The sequence below is a fragment of the Homalodisca vitripennis genome, unplaced genomic scaffold (genome assembly GCF_021130785.1).
Source record: "Homalodisca vitripennis isolate AUS2020 unplaced genomic scaffold, UT_GWSS_2.1 ScUCBcl_6615;HRSCAF=13911, whole genome shotgun sequence".
Taxonomy (NCBI): Eukaryota; Metazoa; Arthropoda; class Insecta; order Hemiptera; family Cicadellidae; genus Homalodisca; species Homalodisca vitripennis.
Window position 1 is genome coordinate 27615 of NW_025782781.1, and position 25734 is coordinate 53348.

The following is a 25734-nucleotide window of genomic DNA, read 5'->3' on the forward strand; positions in this document are numbered from 1 at the left end:
TTGTACTCATGAAAAATTTAAGAAAACTGGGGACCGTAAGTTATAAAGGTTGATATTGTAAAAAATATCAGAATATAAAATCTATTTATTCTCCATTTGATCTAATTTAATAAATGTAATTTAATTCGTTTTAAAAATCACAAATAGTACATATTATTTTAAATTTATCTCTGTTTGATAAATATATAATATATATATATAATAAATAATAAAATATATAATAATTTCAATATACAAAAACAGGACTATTCTCTGGTAGAAATGGTAAATTAATATTGGTGGTAGTGTTGCCTTACGTACCATATGCACTGTTTATCAAAGAGTACGTTTTTAACGACAATATAATGTCAATATTGCCACTATGGAACCATTACAGTCCCATTCGCTAAAATCTCGTGATGGTTAATAATAATATTAAAGCGTATATACTATTAAAAAATTATAACAGTATGTCCGTGTATGTCTAACCGATTGTATATACACATTATTAAGGCCCCTTGCTTAACATAAAGATGTATTCATATTTAAAAAATACTTCTTCGGGCTACACCCTACTGGTCTTTACAGCTTCACTACAGCAAACATATCTTATTAATTGAAATATCCTGTTAATGTTTATTAATTACTCAGTAAAACTATTGTTTTAGCTGCATAGCTATCCTAATATAATTAAACTATTATTATAATCTGTTTAAAATATTAGTTTACAAATAGTAAGTTTGGTGATTTTATTATTTATAATTTCTTTAAAATAACTGATGAGCGTTAAATTTATTCAGATAAGAAATTTTAAATTCAAAGAAAATTATATTTTTAACAATACGTTATTGCAAATAATTAAGTACGCAGTGCTCAGTCAATACAGTAATGTGGATATCAACAACAAACAGAGTTACTTTTTAACTTTTAAAAACCTTGTATAAATGTTATTATCACAACTGCCGTTTAGAGGGATAGAATCTAGAAATATCTGGAATTTGGTTTAGCAGAGTCTTTCATAAATTTGTTGCTGTGATTCTGAAGCGTAAAACATCGATAAAGTATCAAGAAACGAATTGAAATTGATAATTTCCGGAAACACACAAGTAGTACGTCCAAACTTGTCATGCTCTTCTGTAATCACATTGAAAATAATACAGCCTAAATACTTTTACAAAATAATTACGCATAAAATGTGTTCTAGCATTTATTTAGCAGTTGCTAATACTTTCAAGACAAAACTGTCTCTCGTTCACTTAGTCTTTAATCGTATTATAAAAAACAATTTAAGTTAAAAATATTTTGTGTAGGTGAACATACTCTGAAATTTAGACATGACATCTGTGCAATAAATCCCTCCAGATTACTGTCTAACTTTGTACCCAAAGTACCACACACACACTTGACTGGTTAGATATAAGTCCCGTTAGATTCCAGGAAGGGTGCGGCGCGGTAACCAAATGAGAACAATACACCCCGAGGAGCCGCTACCGCTTTGTCTGGTTTTGGCGACAACTACAGTCCGAGATTAGGTTTGCCAGGAAGTGGAAAATGGAGTGTTTAATTTTAACCAAACTTTTGAGTTTGAGGGAGTTGGAGATACGAGAAAAAGTCACTGAACCTTTCCTGTCGGAAATTTAATTTTGACTTTCGATTGTGGCCTCAGATTTGAGTTACGAGCTCTGGTTTAGTCGGTAAAGAGCATGGAAGGAAAGTCTGCACTGGTCAGCATCGTGATTTTTTTTAGTATAAATATAATACATACCTATCTTAAGTCAGTATTTTTAAGTTTTTTTAGGAGGTTTAATTTCCTCAGGAGTTAATGTAGTCATGCCAGGAAATTCACAGGGGGGTTAATGTTACGGGGGGTTAAGACATCAGGGGGGTTTAATTTCCTCAGGAGGTTATCTAGTCATGCAAGGAAATTCCCATGGGGGGTTAGTGTTACCGGGGGTTAATAAATTGGAACTTTCTTGTATACAATTTAAAATTGAAGTAGGATTCTGCTGTCGGGTTTTATCTACGACCTCTGGTTTAGGCAGTGAAGAGCTTGGGAGAAAATACTGCACTGGCCAGCTATGGTGAATTGTTAAGTGTAAACAAAATAAAAACTACCTTTATCAGATTATTAAGTTGATCGGGGGTTTAATTTAATCAGGAATTCTTCTACCATGAAATTCGCGGGATGGGGCTTATGTCAGTCCCGACTAACGATTTTTTCTCAACTTCAAGCTAGCTCTAACCGTTCTCCAACCGCTATCGGGCTTCAAAGAAATGCCATCATAGATACCCATAAAAACCATTATATAAACGATTGCTCACATTTATCCAAATTCCATGGAGTGAGACATGCAACATAATCCAACTTGATGTTCATTGTGTGGAAATTAAGCAATGTATAGTTATCTTCTTTTTTCAAGATTTTGTTAGACTGACAGGCTTTTCCACCCCCTGTATGGTTTTCCTGATGTTCAACCAAAAAACTAAATTACTATGAAATTTTTTAAATTTAACTTTTATCTTAACAAAATAAAATAACCATTACTTTACAAATAATATTAAAAAGTATCTGTTGAGTCCATACAGTCTTAAAATGTATTTTGAAACCAAGCATAGTAATAGAAATTAATCATAAACTTTATATTGTTCTCGTAACAGCCAAGGTTGTACAACGTATTTATGTCTTGTCAAGATGTTTAGAATTATTTAATGGTATGAAATTTTCATATATTACTCTCAATATGCGTATTAAATGGATACCATAATTTAATTTCTTTCAAATTTTCTTATATCTTATCATAATATCTTATTAAAATACGTAATATCTTAAAATAGAACCATATTTTTAAATAAAACTTTTTATTTATGATGTCAATTATATTTGTCCCAAAATAAGTACCAGTTCTTTAGATTGGATAATACAATGAGAATAATAATAAAATTTTCAATTTAAAAATACATTTTTACGTTTGAAAAACTATTTAAGAACAAGCAGTAATAAATTTTCAAATTTCAAAAATACCTGATATTATCAATTGGAAAGTGCTCACCCCTTATATAAAATACACACAAGGTAAAAGTAACAACACAGTTTAGATAAAACCTTTTTTAATTTATTAAGTTTTTCTAAATATGAGACACCTCTTTTAATCTAATAACAAATTGTGAAATACAGGATTATTACAATACATTTTTTGTCAAAACAGTAAATAAAACAATATGATTTGAAACAAATAAAAATTATTCTATGTACATATATACATGTTTTTAGTGGAGTTATACACGCGATGAATTTCGTATTTTTAACATGTTAGCTGAGCGTTCGTATATATAAAATGAAATATGTACATGCATAACAATGTATAATCAATCTTGAACTGTCAAAAGAGTTGTTACTATAATAAACAAACGCATAATCGTACAATTACAAACACACATAAAAAGCCATTAGCGAACTTCAAGAACAACCCGTATCCTATAAAGGAACAATACATGACTAACAAATAAAATAAAACTACACGTTGTCTAGTCAAGATAATTTTCTGTAAATAAAATATTTCCATTAAGGTACTACTTCATTGCGGTTCAAATTGTAGTTTAAACATAAATGTTATTAGTTATTGAACATTATAATATGCACACACAAAAGTATTTTCGGTTTTTTTAAATGTAACAGATTTCTTATAATTATTTAAAAATCTGTTAATATCAATTATCCGTATCAACAAAAACATGCAATGTAACAAATCTAAGTAAATAATAATGGCCACATCATGTTATTTAGTAGATATAATGTGTAAATTTAACATATTGTTCTACGTAAGTTATAATGCTAATTAAAAAGTGATCTATAATAATTAAAATCAATTATTACCTATTAATAATAGAATAAATTATCTGGACAATAAAATGTACATTCAAATATTTCACTTAAGCTAACCAAAGTTCGAACAACAGCAATCATGTTAAAAACTTTTTATCATATTTTATATCTACAAGGTTTTTTACACAAAAATAGTCTAGACAATTATATCTCATTTAACAAGTGTATATATACATAAAAAATATACTTTCAGACTGCTATAATTAATAATAATTTCGGAAAATGATATTTAAACCATAAGCAACAAAACGGGATTTTGAATTTGAACTGATTGCACATTTTTTCAATCCACCGATGTAGAGTAAAATTCAACAAATTAATGATAAGCTAACAAAATTGAGTTATTTATTGACATAGTGTTGTCAAATGTACATATATAACCTCTATTTGCATGTTATAACTACAAATATGTCGACTAAATTGGTAATAACATCTATAAATTGTACATGTTTGTATTAACAATATATAGACTTCATTTACGTTCAGATTACATTACTTTCTTTCGCTGATGTACGCATCTAATTCCGCATCTAACTCTGCTGCAGTTGGGATTTTATTTTTCGTTCCTCGTCCATCACCTCTTTCGTCGCCATGACCACCTCTTTTGAAACCTGCAACAGGAAATATCAAACTTGAGCGAACTTCTATTGATGTAATTCGCATTAACTTCAATACAGTTATTTATTATTTTAAGGGAACACAACTTTAATATGAGAATGATGAAATGAGTGAATTTGTCATCAAGGACAAGACAAATTTACATCTTAAAGTTTTTTTTTCCCAATCATTAATTCTTTTATATACAAGTAAATCCATATTTTCAATAATTACCTACCGTAGTTTTCATTAGTTATACGGAAACCTATCCCCTTCATACCAATATAGAATAGTAGAAGGTCAAAGTAAAAAGATTTTAATTAAAAGAATTTTCTCACCTCGTCCACCATCTTTGCGGCCAAAACGTCTAGCACTAGGCCTGCGGGCGAAGCCTTCTCTGACTCGGTTGGCTTGCTCCTTCATAACGGCAACATCAGACGTGGTTATTTCAATCTGCATGGGTCGACCTGTAAATATGCAACACAATATGTAAACGGGTTTATAACGTAATAAAGATATTCGGTGATTATGTTATCCACTACTTTAAGGCAGTGTGAATAATAACATGCAAACAGGATTTGACACGAGAAGGATTGCGTTAGACACATATCTTCAGCACGTAATTAACCAAATTATCAACGTTTTTTATGGATGATAACTTATTGGCCTTAAGCCTTTTTGTTCAAATTAAATAATATGTATTCATTGTGTTACAAGTGAACTTTAAACAAATTAAAAAGAGAAAGAGGATATCCAAATCCGAGAAATGTATAGCGTTTCTTGTAATACAACGGTAGTAAATGTTTATAAATGGTTTTTCTTTGATTCCCTACCCGTTATAGCATGAAACTAACTGTTATACATACTGTACTCACCATCTAAAGGAACGCTGTTGTACTGTTTCATAGCTTTGACTGCATCTGCTTTTCGGTGAAATACGACGTACGCTGAACCCATGGAGCGACCAGACTTGTCATAATTAACCGTTGCACTGTGTAGAGGACCAGATTCTGAGAAGAGTTTCTGGAAAAAAGGTATTAACTATTAAAACTACGAACAATAATATAAATATGTGCATGTGTTCTTGTGAATGCACCATAAAAATTAATAAAATTATTGAGAGGTTTAAAAATTATTATACTTTATGAACACAAATGTATTTTAATTTACATAAAGCTGTAATTTAAAATCTACTTTTACAAGAATAAAGAAGAAACTCAAATGTCTGGTGTAAAAAAGCTACTTATTGGTACTTTTACTAAGCCTTGGTATAATGTAATTTGACGTATTATTAGTATAAAGATAGTATGAATATGAATGTATATATAATGTAATAATTGGGGCCTATATAACAAATAATCTAACATATACGCCTTTAATTTTAAATTTTGTTTAAAGTTGCAACAATAGTATACAGCAATAATATTCTTTTGTTTTGACCAGCTATATCTTAATTCGTTTACAGCATTTAGCAGAGTAAAATATTTACACACACACGAATTTAAAAACAAATTGTATTCGGATATGAAATATAAAACTTTTTTTACCTGCATGTCTGAATTTGATACTCCATAGTCCAGGTTTGAGACGACTAGTGTTGCACCACCTCCTGTCATGCTTAGACCTCCTGCTCCCCTGCTGTTGTAGAGAGTCCGGCCATTATACAGATCATGCTGCCAACGGCTGTTGCTATCGTCAGGATGCTGAAAGTAAATACACGAATAAAACCGTGAATTATTTTAAAAAATTTCCATTGTTTGAAAAGCATCTATAAGCACTAAAATTTAAGATAGACAAAAGTTAAACTATTTAATGGATATAACCTCAACTATAGTATCCCATTCTTTTGAAAAACCTTTAAATATTCCTGTGTATGTATACAGGTAAATTTACAGGTATAAAAATATATATATATATATATATATATATATATATATATATACATTAATCAAATTTGTGTAAATGGCAATAGCCTAATTTAATTTTTTCCAATAAACATTGAATCGCAAAGAGTACCTGCTCCGCCGGGACTCGAACCCGGATCTCTCACTTTCAGGGTGAATGTGCTACCATTACACCACAGAGCCTTTACATTTTACGATTCAATTATTTTGTATTTGGCCAATACGCTATCTGCTCGACTGAAAAAATAGGAATATCTACGCCTATAGCACAACTGTATTGTGCTAAAACCACTGTTTTAGTTTAGGCTAATAATATCATTATAAAACGTAGAGACAATAGTTTAATATTTAATAATTTACTTTATTTAAAGCCTAACAAGTAAAACATAATAATAAAAACAAATTTTGTCAACCGAACTAAAACAAATTTGCTATTAACGTAGCCCTATCTATTTTTATTTACGACTCGCCAAGACTTCAAAATATTTTATTTCTATATTTAAGCCTAATATTTATCACACTTAGTCTTAAACGTTAAAATTTTCTTAATTGATTACGGATACATATATAAATAGGAAGGTAGTCTAGTAATTCTTTCTAAATAATCTGTTACATACAAAGTGTACTTACTTGAGAATAGGGAGTTCTCGCTGCTGAACTAAATCTACCTCTCTTGCTTCTCATGGGTCCTCCACCACCACTGGCGTTGTTCTTAAATTCCTCGCTCTGTTTAATTATGTCGTCCAAACTCATTTCTAACTTATCCATCACTATATAAACAATATCCTGATAACAATACAATAACTTGAACAGTATTCTAATATCTAACGCACAAAAACAATCAAATCTTAAAGGCAGCCAACAACGACCTATCAGCACAAGAACTTACTCAGACGAGTTCCAAGCAACGTATGAAGGAAATGGAGTTGAGTGGCGGGAACTAGAAGACAAGATGGCGCGCGCATCCCAGCCGTGACGTCACGCATCGAGAAAAACCAGTTTTCCCCCTCCACCCGTGCACATAGAGATCTGTGGTGGTGGACATTGCTATTGCATGGTATTTTTGTGTTATATAGTTTGTAGATTATTATAGCAAATAAACTAATTATTCTACTACATAATTATAAATGTGTTAATGTAGTGGTCATATTATTTATTCCTACTTGATAGGCAATTTTTTTGTACTCATGAAAAATTTAAGAAAACTGGGGACCGTAAGTTATAAAGGTTGATATTGTAAAAAATATCAGAATATAAAATCTATTTATTCTCCATTTGATCTAGTTTAATAAATGTAATTTAATTCGTTTAAAAATCACAAATAGTACATATTATTTTAAATTTATCTCTGTTTGATAAATATATATATATATATATATATATATATATATATATATATATATATATATATATATATATATATATATAATAAATAATAAAATATATAATAATTTCAATATACAAAACAGGACTATTCTCTGGTAGAAATGGTAAATTAATATTGGTGGTAGTGTTGCCTTACGTACCATATGCACTGTTTATCAAAGAGTACGTGTTTAACGACAATATAATGTCAATATTGCCACTATGGAACCATTACAGTCCCATTCGCTAAAATCTCGTGATGGTTAATAATAATATTAAAGCGTTATACTATTAAAAAATTATAACAGTATGTCCGTGTATGTCTAACCGATTGTATATACACATTATTAAGGCCCCTTGCTTAACATAAAGATGTATTCATATTTAAAAAATACTTCTTCGGGCTACACCCTACTGGTCTTTACAGCTTCACTACAGCTAACATATCTTATTAATTGAAATATCCTGTTAATGTTATTAATTACTCAGTAAAACTATTGTTTTAGCTGCATAGCTATCCTAATATAATTAAACTATTATTATAATCTGTTTAAAATATTAGTTTACAAATAGTAAGTTTGGTGATTTTATTATTTATAATTTCTTTAAAATAACTGATGAGCGTTAAATTTATTCAGATAAGAAATTTTAAATTCAAAGAAAATTATATTTTTAACAATACGTTATGGCAAATAATTAAGTACGCAGTGCTCAGTCAATACAGTAATGTGGATATCAACAACAAACAGAGTTACTTTTTAACTTTTAAAAACCTTGTATAAATGTTATTATCACAACTGCCGTTTAGAGGGATAGAATCTAGAATTATATCTGGAATTTGGTCTAGCAGAGTCTTTCATAAATTTGTTGCTGTGATTCTGAAGCGTAAAACATCGATAAAGTATCAAGAAACGAATTGAAATTGATAATTTCCGGAAAACACAAGTAGTAGCCTACGTCCAAACTTGTCATGCTCTTCTGTAATCACATTGAAAATAATACAGCCTAAATACTTTTACAAAATAATTACGCATAAAATGTGTTCTAGCATTTATTTAGCAGTTGCTAATACTTTCAAGACAAAACTGTCTCTCGTTCACTTAGTCTTTAATCGTATTATAAAAAACAATTTAAGTTAAAAATATTTTGTGTAGGTGAACATACTCTGAAATTTAGACATGACATCTGTGCAATAAATCCCTCCAGATTACTGTCTAACTTTGTACCCAAAGTACCACACACACTTGACTGGTTAGATATAAGTCCCGTTAGATTCCAGGAAGGGTGCGGCGCGGTAACCAAATGAGAACAATACACCCCGAGGAGCCGCTACCGCTTTGTCTGGTTTTGGCGACAACTACAGTCCGAGATTAGGTTTGCCAGGAAGTGGAAAATGGAGTGTTTAATTTTTAACCAAACTTTTGAGTTTGAGGGCTTTTTGTGGTTTAACCGTTGGAGATACGAGAAAAAGTCACTGAACCTTTCCTGTCGGAAATTTAATTTTGACTTTCGATTGTGGCCTCAGATTTGAGTTACGAGCTCTGGTTTAGTCGGTAAAGAGCATGGAAGGAAAGTCTGCACTGGTCAGCATCGTGATTTTTTTTAGTATAAATATAATACATACCTATCTTAAGTCAGTATTTTTAAGTTTTTTTAGGAGGTTTAATTTGCTCAGGAGTTAATGTAGTCATGCCAGGAAATTCACAGGGGGGTTAATGTTACGGGGGGTTAAGACATCAGGGGGGTTTAATTTCCTCAGGAGGTTATCTAGTCATGCAAGGAAATTCCCATGGGGGGTTAGTGTTACCGGGGGTTAATAAATTGGAACTTTCTTGTATACAATTTAAAATTGAAGTAGGATTCTGCTGTCGGGTTTTATCTACGACCTCTGGTTTAGGCAGTAAAGAGCTTGGGAGAAAATACTGCACTGGCCAGCTATGGTGAATTGTTAAGTGTAAACAAAATAAAAACTACCTTTATCAGATTATTAAGTTGATCGGGGGTTTAATTTAATCAGGAATTCTTCTACCATGAAATTCGCGGGATGGGGCTTATGTCAGTCCCGACTAACGATTTTTTCTCAAATTCAAGCTAGCTCTAACGGTTCTCCCGCTATCGGGCTTCAAAGAAATGCCATCATAGATACCCATAAAACCATTATATAAACGATTGCTCACATTTATCCAAATTCCATGGAGTGAGACATGCAACATAATCCAACTTGATGTTCATTGTGTGGAAATTAAGCAATGTATAGTTATGTTCTTTTTTCAAGATTTTGTTAGACTGACAGGCTTTTCCACCCCCTGTATGGTTTTCCTGATGTTCAACCAAAAAACTAAATTACTATGAAATTTTTTAAATTTAACTTTTATCTTAACAAAATAAAATAACCATTACTTTACAAATAATATTAAAAAGTATCTGTTGAGTCCATACAGTCTTAAAATGTATTTTGAACCAAGCATAGTAATAGAAATTAATCATAAACTTTATATTGTTCTCGTAACAGCCAAGGTTGTACAACGTATTTATGTCTTGTCAAGATGTTTAGAATTATTTAATGGTATGAAATTTTCATATATTACTCTCAATATGCGTATTAAATGGATACCATAATTTAATTTCTTTAAAATTTTCTTATATCTTATCATAATATCTTATTAAAATACGTAATATCTTAAAATAGAACCATATTTTTAAATAAAACTTTTTATTTATGATGTCAATTATATTTGTCCCAAAATAAGTACCAGTTCTTTAGATTGGATAATACAATGAGAATAATAATAAAATTTTCAATTTAAAAATAAATTTTTACGTTTGAAAAACTATTTAAGAACAAGCAGTAATAAATTTTCAAATTTCAAAAATACCTGATATTATCAATTGGAAAGTGCTCACCCCTTATATAAAATACACACAAGGTAAAAGTAACAACACAGTTTAGATAAAACCTTTTTTAATTTATTAAGTTTTTCTAAATATGAGACACCTCTTTTAATCTAATAACAAATTGTGAAATACAGGATTATTACAATACATTTTTTGTCAAAACAGTAAATAAAACAATATGATTTGAAACAAATAAAAATTATTCTATGTACATATATACATGTTTTAGTGGAGTTATACACGCGATGAATTTCGTATTTTTAACATGTTAGCTGAGCGTTCGTATATATAAAATGAAATATGTACATGCATAACAATGTATAATAAATCTTGAACTGTCAAAAGAGTTGTTACTATAATAAACAAACGCATAATCGTACAATTACAAACACACATAAAAAGCCATTAGCGAACTTCAAGAACAACCCGTATCCTATAAAGGAACAATACATGACTAACAAATAAAATAAAACTACACGTTGTCTAGTCAAGATAATTTTCTGTAAATAAAATATTTCCATTAAGGTACTACTTCATTGCGGTTCAAATTGTAGTTTAAACATAAATTTTATTAGTTATTGAACATTATAATATGCACACACAAAAGTATTTTCGGTTTTTTAAATGTAACAGATTTCTTATAATTATTTAAAAATCTGTTAATATCAATTATCCGTATCAACAAAAACATGCAATGTAACAAATCTAAGTAAATAATAATGGCCACAACATGTTATTTAGTAGATATAATGTGTAAATTTAACATATTGTTCTACGTAAGTTATAATGCTAATTAAAAAGTGATCTATAATAATTAAAATCAATTATTACCTATTAATAATAGAATAAATTATCTGGACAATAAAATGTACATTCAAATATTTCACTTAAGCTAACCAAAGTTCGAACAACAGCAATCATGTTAAAAACTTTTTATCATATTTTATATCTACAAGGTTTTTTACACAAAAATAGTCTAGACAATTATATCTCATTTAACAAGTGTATATATACATAAAAAATATACTTTCAGACTGCTATAATTAATAATAATTTCGGAAAATGATATTTAAACCATAAGCAACAAAACGGGATTTTGAATTTGAACTGATTGCACATTTTTTCAATCCACCGATGTAGAGTAAAATTCAACAAATTAATGATAAGCTAACAAAATTGAGTTATTTATTGACATAGTGTTGTCAAATGTACATATATAACCTCTATTTGCATGTTATAACTACAAATATGTCGACTAAATTGGTAATAACATCTATAAATTGTACATGTTTGTATTAACAATATATAGACTTCATTTACGTTCAGATTACATTACTTTCTTTCGCTGATGTACGCATCTAATTCCGCATCTAACTCTGCTGCAGTTGGGATTTTATTTTTCGTTCCTCGTCCATCACCTCTTTCGTCGCCATGACCACCTCTTTTGAAACCTGCAACAGGAAATATCAAACTTGAGCGAACTTCTATTGATGTAATTCGCATTAACTTCAATACAGTTATTTATTATTTTAAGGGAACACAACTTTAATATGAGAATGATGAAATGAGTGAATTTGTCATCAAGGACAAGACAAATTTACATCTTAAAGTTTTTTTTCCCAATCATTAATTCTTTTATATACAAGTAAATCCATATTTTTAATAATTACCTACCGTAGTTTTCATTAGTTATACGGAAACCTATCCCCTTCATACCAATATAGAATAGTAGAAGGTCAAAGTAAAAAGATTTTAATTAAAAGAATTTTCTCACCTCGTCCACCATCTTTGCGGCCAAAACGTCTAGCACTAGGCCTGCGGGCGAAGCCTTCTCTGACTCGGTTGGCTTGCTCCTTCATAACGGCAACATCAGACGTGGTTATTTCAATCTGCATGGGTCGACCTGTAAATATGCAACACAATATGTAAACGGGTTTATAACGTAATAAAGATATTCGGTGATTATGTTATCCACTACTTTAAGGCAGTGTGAATAATAACATGCAAACAGGATTTGACACGAGAAGGATTGCGTTAGACACATATCTTCAGCACGTAATTAACCAAATTATCAACGTTTTTATGGATGATAACTTATTGGCCTTAAGCCTTTTTGTTCAAATTAAATAATATGTATTCATTGTGTTACAAGTGAACTTTAAACAAATTAAAAAGAGAAAGAGGATATCCAAATCCGAGAAATGTATAGCGTTTCTTGTAATACAACGGTAGTAAATGTTTATAAATGGTTTTTCTTTGATTCCCTACCCATTATAGCATGAAACTAACTGTTATACATACTGTACTCACCATCTAAAGGAACGCTGTTGTACTGTTTCATAGCTTTGACTGCATCTGCTTTTCGGTGAAATACGACGTACGCTGAACCCATGGAGCGACCAGACTTGTCATAATTAACCGTTGCACTGTGTAGAGGACCAGATTCTGAGAAGAGTTTCTGGAAAAAAGGTATTAACTATTAAAACTACGAACAATAATATAAATATGTGCATGTGTTCTTGTGAATGCACCATAAAAATTAATAAAATTATTGAGAGGTTTAAAAATTATTATACTTTATGAACACAAATGTATTTTAATTTACATAAAGCTGTAATTTAAAATCTACTTTTACAAGAATAAAGAAGAAACTCAAATGTCTGGTGTAAAAAAGCTACTTATTGGTACTTTTACTAAGCCTTGGTATAATGTAATTTGACGTATTATTAGTATAAAGATAGTATGAATATGAATGTATATATAATGTAATAATTGGGGCCTATATAACAAATAATCTAACATATACGCCTTTAATTTTAAATTTTGTTTAAAGTTGCAACAATAGTATACAACAATAATATTCTTTTGTTTTGACCAGCTATATCTTAATTCGTTTACAGCATTTAGCAGAGTAAAATATTTACACACACACGAATTTAAAAACAAATTGTATTCGGATATGAAATATAAAACTTTTTTTACCTGCATGTCTGAATTTGATACTCCATAGTCCAGGTTTGAGACGACTAGTGTTGCACCACCTCCTGTCATGCTTAGACCTCCTGCTCCCCTGCTGTTGTAGAGAGTCCGGCCATTATACAGATCATGCTGCCAACGGCTGTTGCTATCGTCAGGAGGCTGAAAGTAAATACACGAATAAAACCGTGAATTATTTAAAAAAATTTCCATTGTTTGAAAAGCATCTATAAGCACTAAAATTTAAGATAGACAAAAGTTAAACTATTTAATGGATATAACCTCAACTATAGTATCCCATTCTTTTGAAAAACCTTTAAATATTCCTGTGTATGTATACAGGTAAATTTACAGGTATAAATATATATATATATATATATATATATATATATATATATATATTCATTAATCAAATTTGTGTAAATGGCAATAGCCTAATTTAATTTTTTCCAATAAACATTGAATCGCAAAGAGTACCTGCTCCGCCGGGACTCGAACCCGGATCTCTCACTTTCAGGGTGAATGTGCTACCATTACACCACAGAGCCTTTACATTTTACGATTCAATTATTTTGTATTTGGCCAATACGCTATCTGCTCGACTGAAAAAATAGGAATATCTACGCCTATAGCACAACTGTATTGTGCTAAAACCACTGTTTTAGTTTAGGCTAATAATATCATTATAAAACGTAGAGACAATAGTTTAATATTTAATAATTTACTTTATTTAAAGCCTAACAAGTAAAACATAATAATAAAAACAAATTTTGTCAACCGAACTAAAACAAATTTGCTATTAACGTAGCCCTATCTATTTTTATTTACGACTCGCCAAGACTTCAAAATATTTTATTTCTATATTTAAGCCTAATATTTATCACACTTAGTCTTAAACGTTAAAATTTTCTTAATTGATTACGGATACATATATAAATAGGAAGGTAGTCTAGTAATTCTTTCTAAATAATCTGTTACATACAAAGTGTACTTACTTGAGAATAGGGAGTTCTCGCTGCTGAACTAAATCTACCTCTCTTGCTTCTCATGGGTCCTCCACCACCACTGGCGTTGTTCTTAAATTCCTCGCTCTGTTTAATTATGTCGTCCAAACTCATTTCTAACTTATCCATCACTATATAAACAATATCCTGATAACAATACAATAACTTGAACAGTATTCTAATATCTAACGCACAAAAACAATCAAATCTTAAAGGCAGCCAACAACGACCTATCAGCACAAGAACTTACTCAGACGAGTTCCAAGCAACGTATGAAGGAAATGGAGTTGAGTGGCGGGAACTAGAAGACAAGATGGCGCGCGCATCCCAGCCGTGACGTCACGCATCGAGAAAAACCAGTTTTCCCCCTCCACCCGTGCACATAGAGATCTGTGGTGGTGGACATTGCTATTGCATGGTATTTTTGTGTTATATAGTTTGTAGATTATTATAGCAAATAAACTAATTATTCTACTACATAATTATAAATGTGTTAATGTAGTGGTCATATTATTTATTCCTACTTGATAGGCAATTTTTTTGTACTCATGAAAAATTTAAGAAAACTGGGGACCGTAAGTTATAAAGGTTGATATTGTAAAAAATATCAGAATATAAAATCTATTTATTCTCCATTTGATCTAGTTTAATAAATGTAATTTAATTCGTTTAAAAATCACAAATAGTACATATTATTTTAAATTTATCTCTGTTTGATAAATATATATATATATATATATATATAAAATAAATAATAAAATATATAATAATTTCAATATACAAAACAGGACTATTCTCTGGTAGAAATGGTAAATTAATATTGGTGGTAGTGTTGCCTTACGTACCATATGCACTGTTTATCAAAGAGTACGTGTTTAACGACAATATAATGTCAATATTGCCACTATGGAACCATTACAGTCCCATTCGCTAAAATCTCGTGATGGTTAATAATAATATTAAAGCGTATACTATTAAAAAATTATAACAGTATGTCCGTGTATGTCTAACCGATTGTATATACACATTATTAAGGCCCCTTGCTTAACATAAAGATGTATTCATATTTAAAAAATACTTCTTCGGGCTACACCCTACTGGTCTTTACAGCTTCACTACAGCTAACATATCTTATTAATTGAAATATCCTGTTAATGTTATTAATTACTCAGTAAAACTATTGTTTTAGCTGCATAGCTATCCTAATATAATTAAACTATTATTATAATCTGTTTAAAATATTAGTTTACAAATAGTAAGTTTGGTGATTTTATTATTTATAATTTCTTTAAAATAACTGATGAGCGTTAAATTTATTCAGATAAGAAATTTTAAATTCAAAGAAAATTATATTTTTAACAATACGTTATGGCAAATAATTAAGTACGCAGTGCTCAGTCAATACAGTAATGTGGATATCAACAACAAACAGAGTTACTTTTTAACTTTTAAAAACCTTGTATAAATGTTATTATCACAACTGCCGTTTAGAGGGATAGAATCTAGAAATATCTGGAATTTGGTCTAGCAGAGTCTTTCATAAATTTGTTGCTGTGATTCTGAAGCGTAAAACATCGATAAAGTATCAAGAAACGAATTGAAATTGATAATTTCCGGAAAACACAAGTAGTAGTACGTCCAAACTTGTCATGCTCTTCTGTAATCACATTGAAAATAATACAGCCTAAATACTTTTACAAAATAATTACGCATAAAATGTGTTCTAGCATTTATTTAGCAGTTGCTAATACTTTCAAGACAAAACTGTCTCTCGTTCACTTAGTCTTTAATCGTATTATAAAAAACAATTTAAGTTAAAAATATTTTGTGTAGGTGAACATACTCTGAAATTTAGACATGACATCTGTGCAATAAATCCCTCCAGATTACTGTCTAACTTTGTACCCAAAGTACCACACACACTTGACTGGTTAGATATAAGTCCCGTTAGATTCCAGGAAGGGTGCGGCGCGGTAACCAAATGAGAACAATACACCCCGAGGAGCCGCTACCGCTTTGTCTGGTTTTGGCGACAACTACAGTCCGAGATTAGGTTTGCCAGGAAGTGGAAAATGGAGTGTTTAATTTTAACCAAACTTTTGAGTTTGAGGGCGTTTTGTGGTTTAACCGTTGGAGATACGAGAAAAAGTCACTGAACCTTTCCTGTCGGAAATTTAATTTTGACTTTCGATTGTGGCCTCAGATTTGAGTTACGAGCTCTGGTTTAGTCGGTAAAGAGCATGGAAGGAAAGTCTGCACTGGTCAGCATCGTGATTTTTTTTAGTATAAATATAATACATACCTATCTTAAGTCAGTATTTTTAAGTTTTTTTAGGAGGTTTAATTTGCTCAGGAGTTAATGTAGTCATGCCAGGAAATTCACAGGGGGGTTAATGTTACGGGGGGTTAAGACATCAGGGGGGTTTAATTTCCTCAGGAGGTTATCTAGTCATGCAAGGAAATTCCCATGGGGGGTTAGTGTTACCGGGGGTTAATAAATTGGAACTTTCTTGTATACAATTTAAAATTGAAGTAGGATTCTGCTGTCGGGTTTTATCTACGACCTCTGGTTTAGGCAGTAAAGAGCTTGGGAGAAAATACTGCACTGGCCAGCTATGGTGAATTGTTAAGTGTAAACAAAATAAAAACTACCTTTATCAGATTATTAAGTTGATCGGGGGTTTAATTTAATCAGGAATTCTTCTACCATGAAATTCGCGGGATGGGGCTTATGTCAGTCCCGACTAACGATTTTTTCTCAAATTCAAGCTAGCTCTAACGGTTCTCCCGCTATCGGGCTTCAAAGAAATGCCATCATAGATACCCATAAAACCATTATATAAACGATTGCTCACATTTATCCAAATTCCATGGAGTGAGACATGCAACATAATCCAACTTGATGTTCATTGTGTGGAAATTAAGCAATGTATAGTTATGTTCTTTTTTCAAGATTTTGTTAGACTGACAGGCTTTTCCACCCCCTGTATGGTTTTCCTGATGTTCAACCAAAAAACTAAATTACTATGAAATTTTTTAAATTTAACTTTTATCTTAACAAAATAAAATAACCATTACTTTACAAATAATATTAAAAAGTATCTGTTGAGTCCATACAGTCTTAAAATGTATTTTGAACCAAGCATAGTAATAGAAATTAATCATAAACTTTATATTGTTCTCGTAACAGCCAAGGTTGTACAACGTATTTATGTCTTGTCAAGATGTTTAGAATTATTTAATGGTATGAAATTTTCATATATTACTCTCAATATGCGTATTAAATGGATACCATAATTTAATTTCTTTAAAATTTTCTTATATCTTATCATAATATCTTATTAAAATACGTAATATCTTAAAATAGAACCATATTTTTAAATAAAACTTTTTATTTATGATGTCAATTATATTTGTCCCAAAATAAGTACCAGTTCTTTAGATTGGATAATACAATGAGAATAATAATAAAATTTTCAATTTAAAAATAAATTTTTACGTTTGAAAAACTATTTAAGAACAAGCAGTAATAAATTTTCAAATTTCAAAAATACCTGATATTATCAATTGGAAAGTGCTCACCCCTTATATAAAATACACACAAGGTAAAAGTAACAACACAGTTTAGATAAAACCTTTTTTAATTTATTAAGTTTTTCTAAATATGAGACACCTCTTTTAATCTAATAACAAATTGTGAAATACAGGATTATTACAATACATTTTTTGTCAAAACAGTAAATAAAACAATATGATTTGAAACAAATAAAAATTATTCTATGTACATATATACATGTTTTAGTGGAGTTATACACGCGATGAATTTCGTATTTTTAACATGTTAGCTGAGCGTTCGTATATATAAAATGAAATATGTACATGCATAACAATGTATAATAAATCTTGAACTGTCAAAAGAGTTGTTACTATAATAAACAAACGCATAATCGTACAATTACAAACACACATAAAAAGCCATTAGCGAACTTCAAGAACAACCCGTATCCTATAAAGGAACAATACATGACTAACAAATAAAATAAAACTACACGTTGTCTAGTCAAGATAATTTTCTGTAAATAAAATATTTCCATTAAGGTACTACTTCATTGCGGTTCAAATTGTAGTTTAAACATAAATTTTATTAGTTATTGAACATTATAATATGCACACACAAAAGTATTTTCGGTTTTTTAAATGTAACAGATTTCTTATAATTATTTAAAAATCTGTTAATATCAATTATCCGTATCAACAAAAACATGCAATGTAACAAATCTAAGTAAATAATAATGGCCACAACATGTTATTTAGTAGATATAATGTGTAAATTTAACATATTGTTCTACGTAAGTTATAATGCTAATTAAAAAGTGATCTATAATAATTAAAATCAATTATTACCTATTAATAATAGAATAAATTATCTGGACAATAAAATGTACATTCAAATATTTCACTTAAGCTAACCAAAGTTCGAACAACAGCAATCATGTTAAAAACTTTTTATCATATTTTATATCTACAAGGTTTTTTACACAAAAATAGTCTAGACAATTATATCTCATTTAACAAGTGTATATATACATAAAAAATATACTTTCAGACTGCTATAATTAATAATAATTTCGGAAAATGATATTTAAACCATAAGCAACAAAACGGGATTTTGAATTTGAACTGATTGCACATTTTTTCAATCCACCGATGTAGAGTAAAATTCAACAAATTAATGATAAGCTAACAAAATTGAGTTATTTATTGACATAGTGTTGTCAAATGTACATATATAACCTCTATTTGCATGTTATAACTACAAATATGTCGACTAAATTGGTAATAACATCTATAAATTGTACATGTTTGTATTAACAATATATAGACTTCATTTACGTTCAGATTACATTACTTTCTTTCGCTGATGTACGCATCTAATTCCGCATCTAACTCTGCTGCAGTTGGGATTTTATTTTTCGTTCCTCGTCCATCACCTCTTTCGTCGCCATGACCACCTCTTTTGAAACCTGCAACAGGAAATATCAAACTTGAGCGAACTTCTATTGATGTAATTCGCATTAACTTCAATACAGTTATTTATTATTTTAAGGGAACACAACTTTAATATGAGAATGATGAAATGAGTGAATTTGTCATCAAGGACAAGACAAATTTACATCTTAAAGTTTTTTTTCCCAATCATTAATTCTTTTATATACAAGTAAATCCATATTTTTAATAATTACCTACCGTAGTTTTCATTAGTTATACGGAAACCTATCCCCTTCATACCAATATAGAATAGTAGAAGGTCAAAGTAAAAAGATTTTAATTAAAAGAATTTTCTCACCTCGTCCACCATCTTTGCGGCCAAAACGTCTAGCACTAGGCCTGCGGGCGAAGCCTTCTCTGACTCGGTTGGCTTGCTCCTTCATAACGGCAACATCAGACGTGGTTATTTCAATCTGCATGGGTCGACCTGTAAATATGCAACACAATATGTAAACGGGTTTATAACGTAATAAAGATATTCGGTGATTATGTTATCCACTACTTTAAGGCAGTGTGAATAATAACATGCAAACAGGATTTGACACGAGAAGGATTGCGTTAGACACATATCTTCAGCACGTAATTAACCAAATTATCAACGTTTTTATGGATGATAACTTATTGGCCTTAAGCCTTTTTGTTCAAATTAAATAATATGTATTCATTGTGTTACAAGTGAACTTTAAACAAATTAAAAAGAGAAAGAGGATATCCAAATCCGAGAAATGTATAGCGTTTCTTGTAATACAACGGTAGTAAATGTTTATAAATGGTTTTTCTTTGATTCCCTACCCATTATAGCATGAAACTAACTGTTATACATACTGTACTCACCATCTAAAGGAACGCTGTTGTACTGTTTCATAGCTTTGACTGCATCTGCTTTTCGGTGAAATACGACGTACGCTGAACCCATGGAGCGACCAGACTTGTCATAATTAACCGTTGCACTGTGTAGAGGACCAGATTCTGAGAAGAGTTTCTGGAAAAAAGGTATTAACTATTAAAACTACGAACAATAATATAAATATGTGCATGTGTTCTTGTGAATGCACCATAAAAATTAATAAAATTATTGAGAGGTTTAAAAATTATTATACTTTATGAACACAAATGTATTTTAATTTACATAAAGCTGTAATTTAAAATCTACTTTTACAAGAATAAAGAAGAAACTCAAATGTCTGGTGTAAAAAAGCTACTTATTGGTACTTTTACTAAGCCTTGGTATAATGTAATTTGACGTATTATTAGTATAAAGATAGTATGAATATGAATGTATATATAATGTAATAATTGGGGCCTATATAACAAATAATCTAACATATACGCCTTTAATTTTAAATTTTGTTTAAAGTTGCAACAATAGTATACAACAATAATATTCTTTTGTTTTGACCAGCTATATCTTAATTCGTTTACAGCATTTAGCAGAGTAAAATATTTACACACACACACGAATTTAAAAACAAATTGTATTCGGATATGAAATATAAAACTTTTTTTACCTGCATGTCTGAATTTGATACTCCATAGTCCAGGTTTGAGACGACTAGTGTTGCACCACCTCCTGTCATGCTTAGACCTCCTGCTCCCCTGCTGTTGTAGAGAGTCCGGCCATTATACAGATCATGCTGCCAACGGCTGTTGCTATCGTCAGGAGGCTGAAAGTAAATACACGAATAAAACCGTGAATTATTTAAAAAAATTTCCATTGTTTGAAAAGCATCTATAAGCACTAAAATTTAAGATAGACAAAAGTTAAACTATTTAATGGATATAACCTCAACTATAGTATCCCATTCTTTTGAAAAACCTTTAAATATTCCTGTGTATGTATACAGGTAAATTTACAGGTATAAATATATATATATATATATATATATATATTCATTAATCAAATTTGTGTAAATGGCAATAGCCTAATTTAATTTTTTCCAATAAACATTGAATCGCAAAGAGTACCTGCTCCGCCGGGACTCGAACCCGGATCTCTCACTTTCAGGGTGAATGTGCTACCATTACACCACAGAGCCTTTACATTTTACGATTCAATTATTTTGTATTTGGCCAATACGCTATCTGCTCGACTGAAAAAATAGGAATATCTACGCCTATAGCACAACTGTATTGTGCTAAAACCACTGTTTTAGTTTAGGCTAATAATATCATTATAAAACGTAGAGACAATAGTTTAATATTTAATAATTTACTTTATTTAAAGCCTAACAAGTAAAACATAATAATAAAAACAAATTTTGTCAACCGAACTAAAACAAATTTGCTATTAACGTAGCCCTATCTATTTTTATTTACGACTCGCCAAGACTTCAAAATATTTTATTTCTATATTTAAGCCTAATATTTATCACACTTAGTCTTAAACGTTAAAATTTTCTTAATTGATTACGGATACATATATAAATAGGAAGGTAGTCTAGTAATTCTTTCTAAATAATCTGTTACATACAAAGTGTACTTACTTGAGAATAGGGAGTTCTCGCTGCTGAACTAAATCTACCTCTCTTGCTTCTCATGGGTCCTCCACCACCACTGGCGTTGTTCTTAAATTCCTCGCTCTGTTTAATTATGTCGTCCAAACTCATTTCTAACTTATCCATCACTATATAAACAATATCCTGATAACAATACAATAACTTGAACAGTATTCTAATATCTAACGCACAAAAACAATCAAATCTTAAAGGCAGCCAACAACGACCTATCAGCACAAGAACTTACTCAGACGAGTTCCAAGCAACGTATGAAGGAAATGGAGTTGAGTGGCGGGAACTAGAAGACAAGATGGCGCGCGCATCCCAGCCGTGACGTCACGCATCGAGAAAAACCAGTTTTCCCCCTCCACCCGTGCACATAGAGATCTGTGGTGGTGGACATTGCTATTGCATGGTATTTTTGTGTTATATAGTTTGTAGATTATTATAGCAAATAAACTAATTATTCTACTACATAATTATAAATGTGTTAATGTAGTGGTCATATTATTTATTCCTACTTGATAGGCAATTTTTTTGTACTCATGAAAAATTTAAGAAAACTGGGGACCGTAAGTTATAAAGGTTGATATTGTAAAAAATATCAGAATATAAAATCTATTTATTCTCCATTTGATCTAGTTTAATAAATGTAATTTAATTCGTTTAAAAATCACAAATAGTACATATTATTTTAAATTTATCTCTGTTTGATAAATATATATATATATATATATATATATATATATAATAAATAATAAAATATATAATAATTTCAATATACAAAACAGGACTATTCTCTGGTAGAAATGGTAAATTAATATTGGTGGTAGTGTTGCCTTACGTACCATATGCACTGTTTATCAAAGAGTACGTGTTTAACGACAATATAATGTCAATATTGCCACTATGGAACCATTACAGTCCCATTCGCTAAAATCTCGTGATGGTTAATAATAATATTAAAGCGTATACTATTAAAAAATTATAACAGTATGTCCGTGTATGTCTAACCGATTGTATATACACATTATTAAGGCCCCTTGCTTAACATAAAGATGTATTCATATTTAAAAAATACTTCTTCGGGCTACACCCTACTGGTCTTTACAGCTTCACTACAGCTAACATATCTTATTAATTGAAATATCCTGTTAATGTTATTAATTACTCAGTAAAACTATTGTTTTAGCTGCATAGCTATCCTAATATAATTAAACTATTATTATAATCTGTTTAAAATATTAGTTTACAAATAGTAAGTTTGGTGATTTTATTATTTATAATTTCTTTAAAATAACTGATGAGCGTTAAATTTATTCAGATAAGAAATTTTAAATTCAAAGAAAATTATATTTTTAACAATACGTTATGGCAAATAATTAAGTACGCAGTGCTCAGTCAATACAGTAATGTGGATATCAACAACAAACAGAGTTACTTTTTAACTTTTAAAAACCTTGTATAAATGTTATTATCACAACTGCCGTTTAGAGGGATAGAATCTAGAAATATCTGGAATTTGGTCTAGCAGAGTCTTTCATAAATTTGTTGCTGTGATTCTGAAGCGTAAAACATCGATAAAGTATCAAGAAACGAATTGAAATTGATAATTTCCGGAAAACACAAGTAGTAGTACGTCCAAACTTGTCATGCTCTTCTGTAATCACATTGAAAATAATACAGCCTAAATACTTTTACAAAATAATTACGCATAAAATGTGTTCTAGCATTTATTTAGCAGTTGCTAATACTTTCAAGACAAAACTGTCTCTCGTTCACTTAGTCTTTAATCGTATTATAAAAAACAATTTAAGTTAAAAATATTTTGTGTAGGTGAACATACTCTGAAATTTAGACATGACATCTGTGCAATAAATCCCTCCAGATTACTGTCTAACTTTGTACCCAAAGTACCACACACACTTGACTGGTTAGATATAAGTCCCGTTAGATTCCAGGAAGGGTGCGGCGCGGTAACCAAATGAGAACAATACACCCCGAGGAGCCGCTACCGCTTTGTCTGGTTTTGGCGACAACTACAGTCCGAGATTAGGTTTGCCAGGAAGTGGAAAATGGAGTGTTTAATTTTAACCAAACTTTTGAGTTTGAGGGCGTTTTGTGGTTTAACCGTTGGAGATACGAGAAAAAGTCACTGAACCTTTCCTGTCGGAAATTTAATTTTGACTTTCGATTGTGGCCTCAGATTTGAGTTACGAGCTCTGGTTTAGTCGGTAAAGAGCATGGAAGGAAAGTCTGCACTGGTCAGCATCGTGATTTTTTTTAGTATAAATATAATACATACCTATCTTAAGTCAGTATTTTTAAGTTTTTTTAGGAGGTTTAATTTGCTCAGGAGTTAATGTAGTCATGCCAGGAAATTCACAGGGGGGTTAATGTTACGGGGGGTTAAGACATCAGGGGGGTTTAATTTCCTCAGGAGGTTATCTAGTCATGCAAGGAAATTCCCATGGGGGGTTAGTGTTACCGGGGGTTAATAAATTGGAACTTTCTTGTATACAATTTAAAATTGAAGTAGGATTCTGCTGTCGGGTTTTATCTACGACCTCTGGTTTAGGCAGTAAAGAGCTTGGGAGAAAATACTGCACTGGCCAGCTATGGTGAATTGTTAAGTGTAAACAAAATAAAAACTACCTTTATCAGATTATTAAGTTGATCGGGGGTTTAATTTAATCAGGAATTCTTCTACCATGAAATTCGCGGGATGGGGCTTATGTCAGTCCCGACTAACGATTTTTTCTCAAATTCAAGCTAGCTCTAACGGTTCTCCCGCTATCGGGCTTCAAAGAAATGCCATCATAGATACCCATAAAACCATTATATAAACGATTGCTCACATTTATCCAAATTCCATGGAGTGAGACATGCAACATAATCCAACTTGATGTTCATTGTGTGGAAATTAAGCAATGTATAGTTATGTTCTTTTTTCAAGATTTTGTTAGACTGACAGGCTTTTCCACCCCCTGTATGGTTTTCCTGATGTTCAACCAAAAAACTAAATTACTATGAAATTTTTTAAATTTAACTTTTATCTTAACAAAATAAAATAACCATTACTTTACAAATAATATTAAAAAGTATCTGTTGAGTCCATACAGTCTTAAAATGTATTTTGAACCAAGCATAGTAATAGAAATTAATCATAAACTTTATATTGTTCTCGTAACAGCCAAGGTTGTACAATGTATTTATGTCTTGTCAAGATGTTTAGAATTATTTAATGGTATGAAATTTTCATATATTACTCTCAATATGCGTATTAAATGGATACCATAATTTAATTTCTTTAAAATTTTCTTATATCTTATCATAATATCTTATTAAAATACGTAATATCTTAAAATAGAACCATATTTTTAAATAAAACTTTTTATTTATGATGTCAATTATATTTGTCCCAAAATAAGTACCAGTTCTTTAGATTGGATAATACAATGAGAATAATAATAAAATTTTCAATTTAAAAATAAATTTTTACGTTTGAAAAACTATTTAAGAACAAGCAGTAATAAATTTTCAAATTTCAAAAATACCTGATATTATCAATTGGAAAGTGCTCACCC

The 25734-nt window shown here is 30.4% G+C and overlaps 3 protein-coding genes and 3 non-coding genes across 6 annotated transcripts; all 6 read right to left on the reverse strand.

Annotated features, from left to right (window-relative positions):
- Positions 1-4354: 4354 nt before the first annotated feature.
- LOC124373897 (THO complex subunit 4-like) lies at positions 4355-7131 on the reverse strand. The gene is made up of 5 exons (XM_046832218.1): positions 7089-7131; positions 6007-6050; positions 5335-5482; positions 4798-4926; positions 4355-4473 (listed from the first exon to the last, which is right to left on the reverse strand). Exons 1-5 carry the CDS (start codon positions 7129-7131, stop codon positions 4355-4357), a joined length of 483 nt encoding a protein of 160 aa, XP_046688174.1.
- Positions 6476-6546, reverse strand: Trnas-uga. The gene has a single exon. It is a non-coding gene; the product is annotated as a tRNA-Ser (tRNA).
- A 4824-nt stretch (positions 7132-11955) lies between the features above and the next one.
- LOC124373898 (THO complex subunit 4-like) lies at positions 11956-14732 on the reverse strand. The gene is made up of 5 exons (XM_046832219.1): positions 14690-14732; positions 13606-13649; positions 12934-13081; positions 12398-12526; positions 11956-12074 (listed from the first exon to the last, which is right to left on the reverse strand). The coding sequence occupies exons 1-5, from the start codon at positions 14730-14732 to the stop codon at positions 11956-11958; spliced, it is 483 nt and encodes a 160-aa protein (XP_046688175.1).
- On the reverse strand, positions 14077-14147 carry Trnas-uga. Its single transcript has one exon. It is a non-coding gene; the product is annotated as a tRNA-Ser (tRNA).
- A 4776-nt stretch (positions 14733-19508) lies between the features above and the next one.
- On the reverse strand, positions 19509-22273 carry LOC124373899 (THO complex subunit 4-like). Its single transcript, XM_046832220.1, has 5 exons — positions 22231-22273; positions 21161-21204; positions 20487-20634; positions 19951-20079; positions 19509-19627 (listed from the first exon to the last, which is right to left on the reverse strand). Exons 1-5 carry the CDS (start codon positions 22271-22273, stop codon positions 19509-19511), a joined length of 483 nt encoding a protein of 160 aa, XP_046688176.1.
- On the reverse strand, positions 21618-21688 carry Trnas-uga. Its single transcript has one exon. It is a non-coding gene; the product is annotated as a tRNA-Ser (tRNA).
- Positions 22274-25734: the final 3461 nt, after the last annotated feature.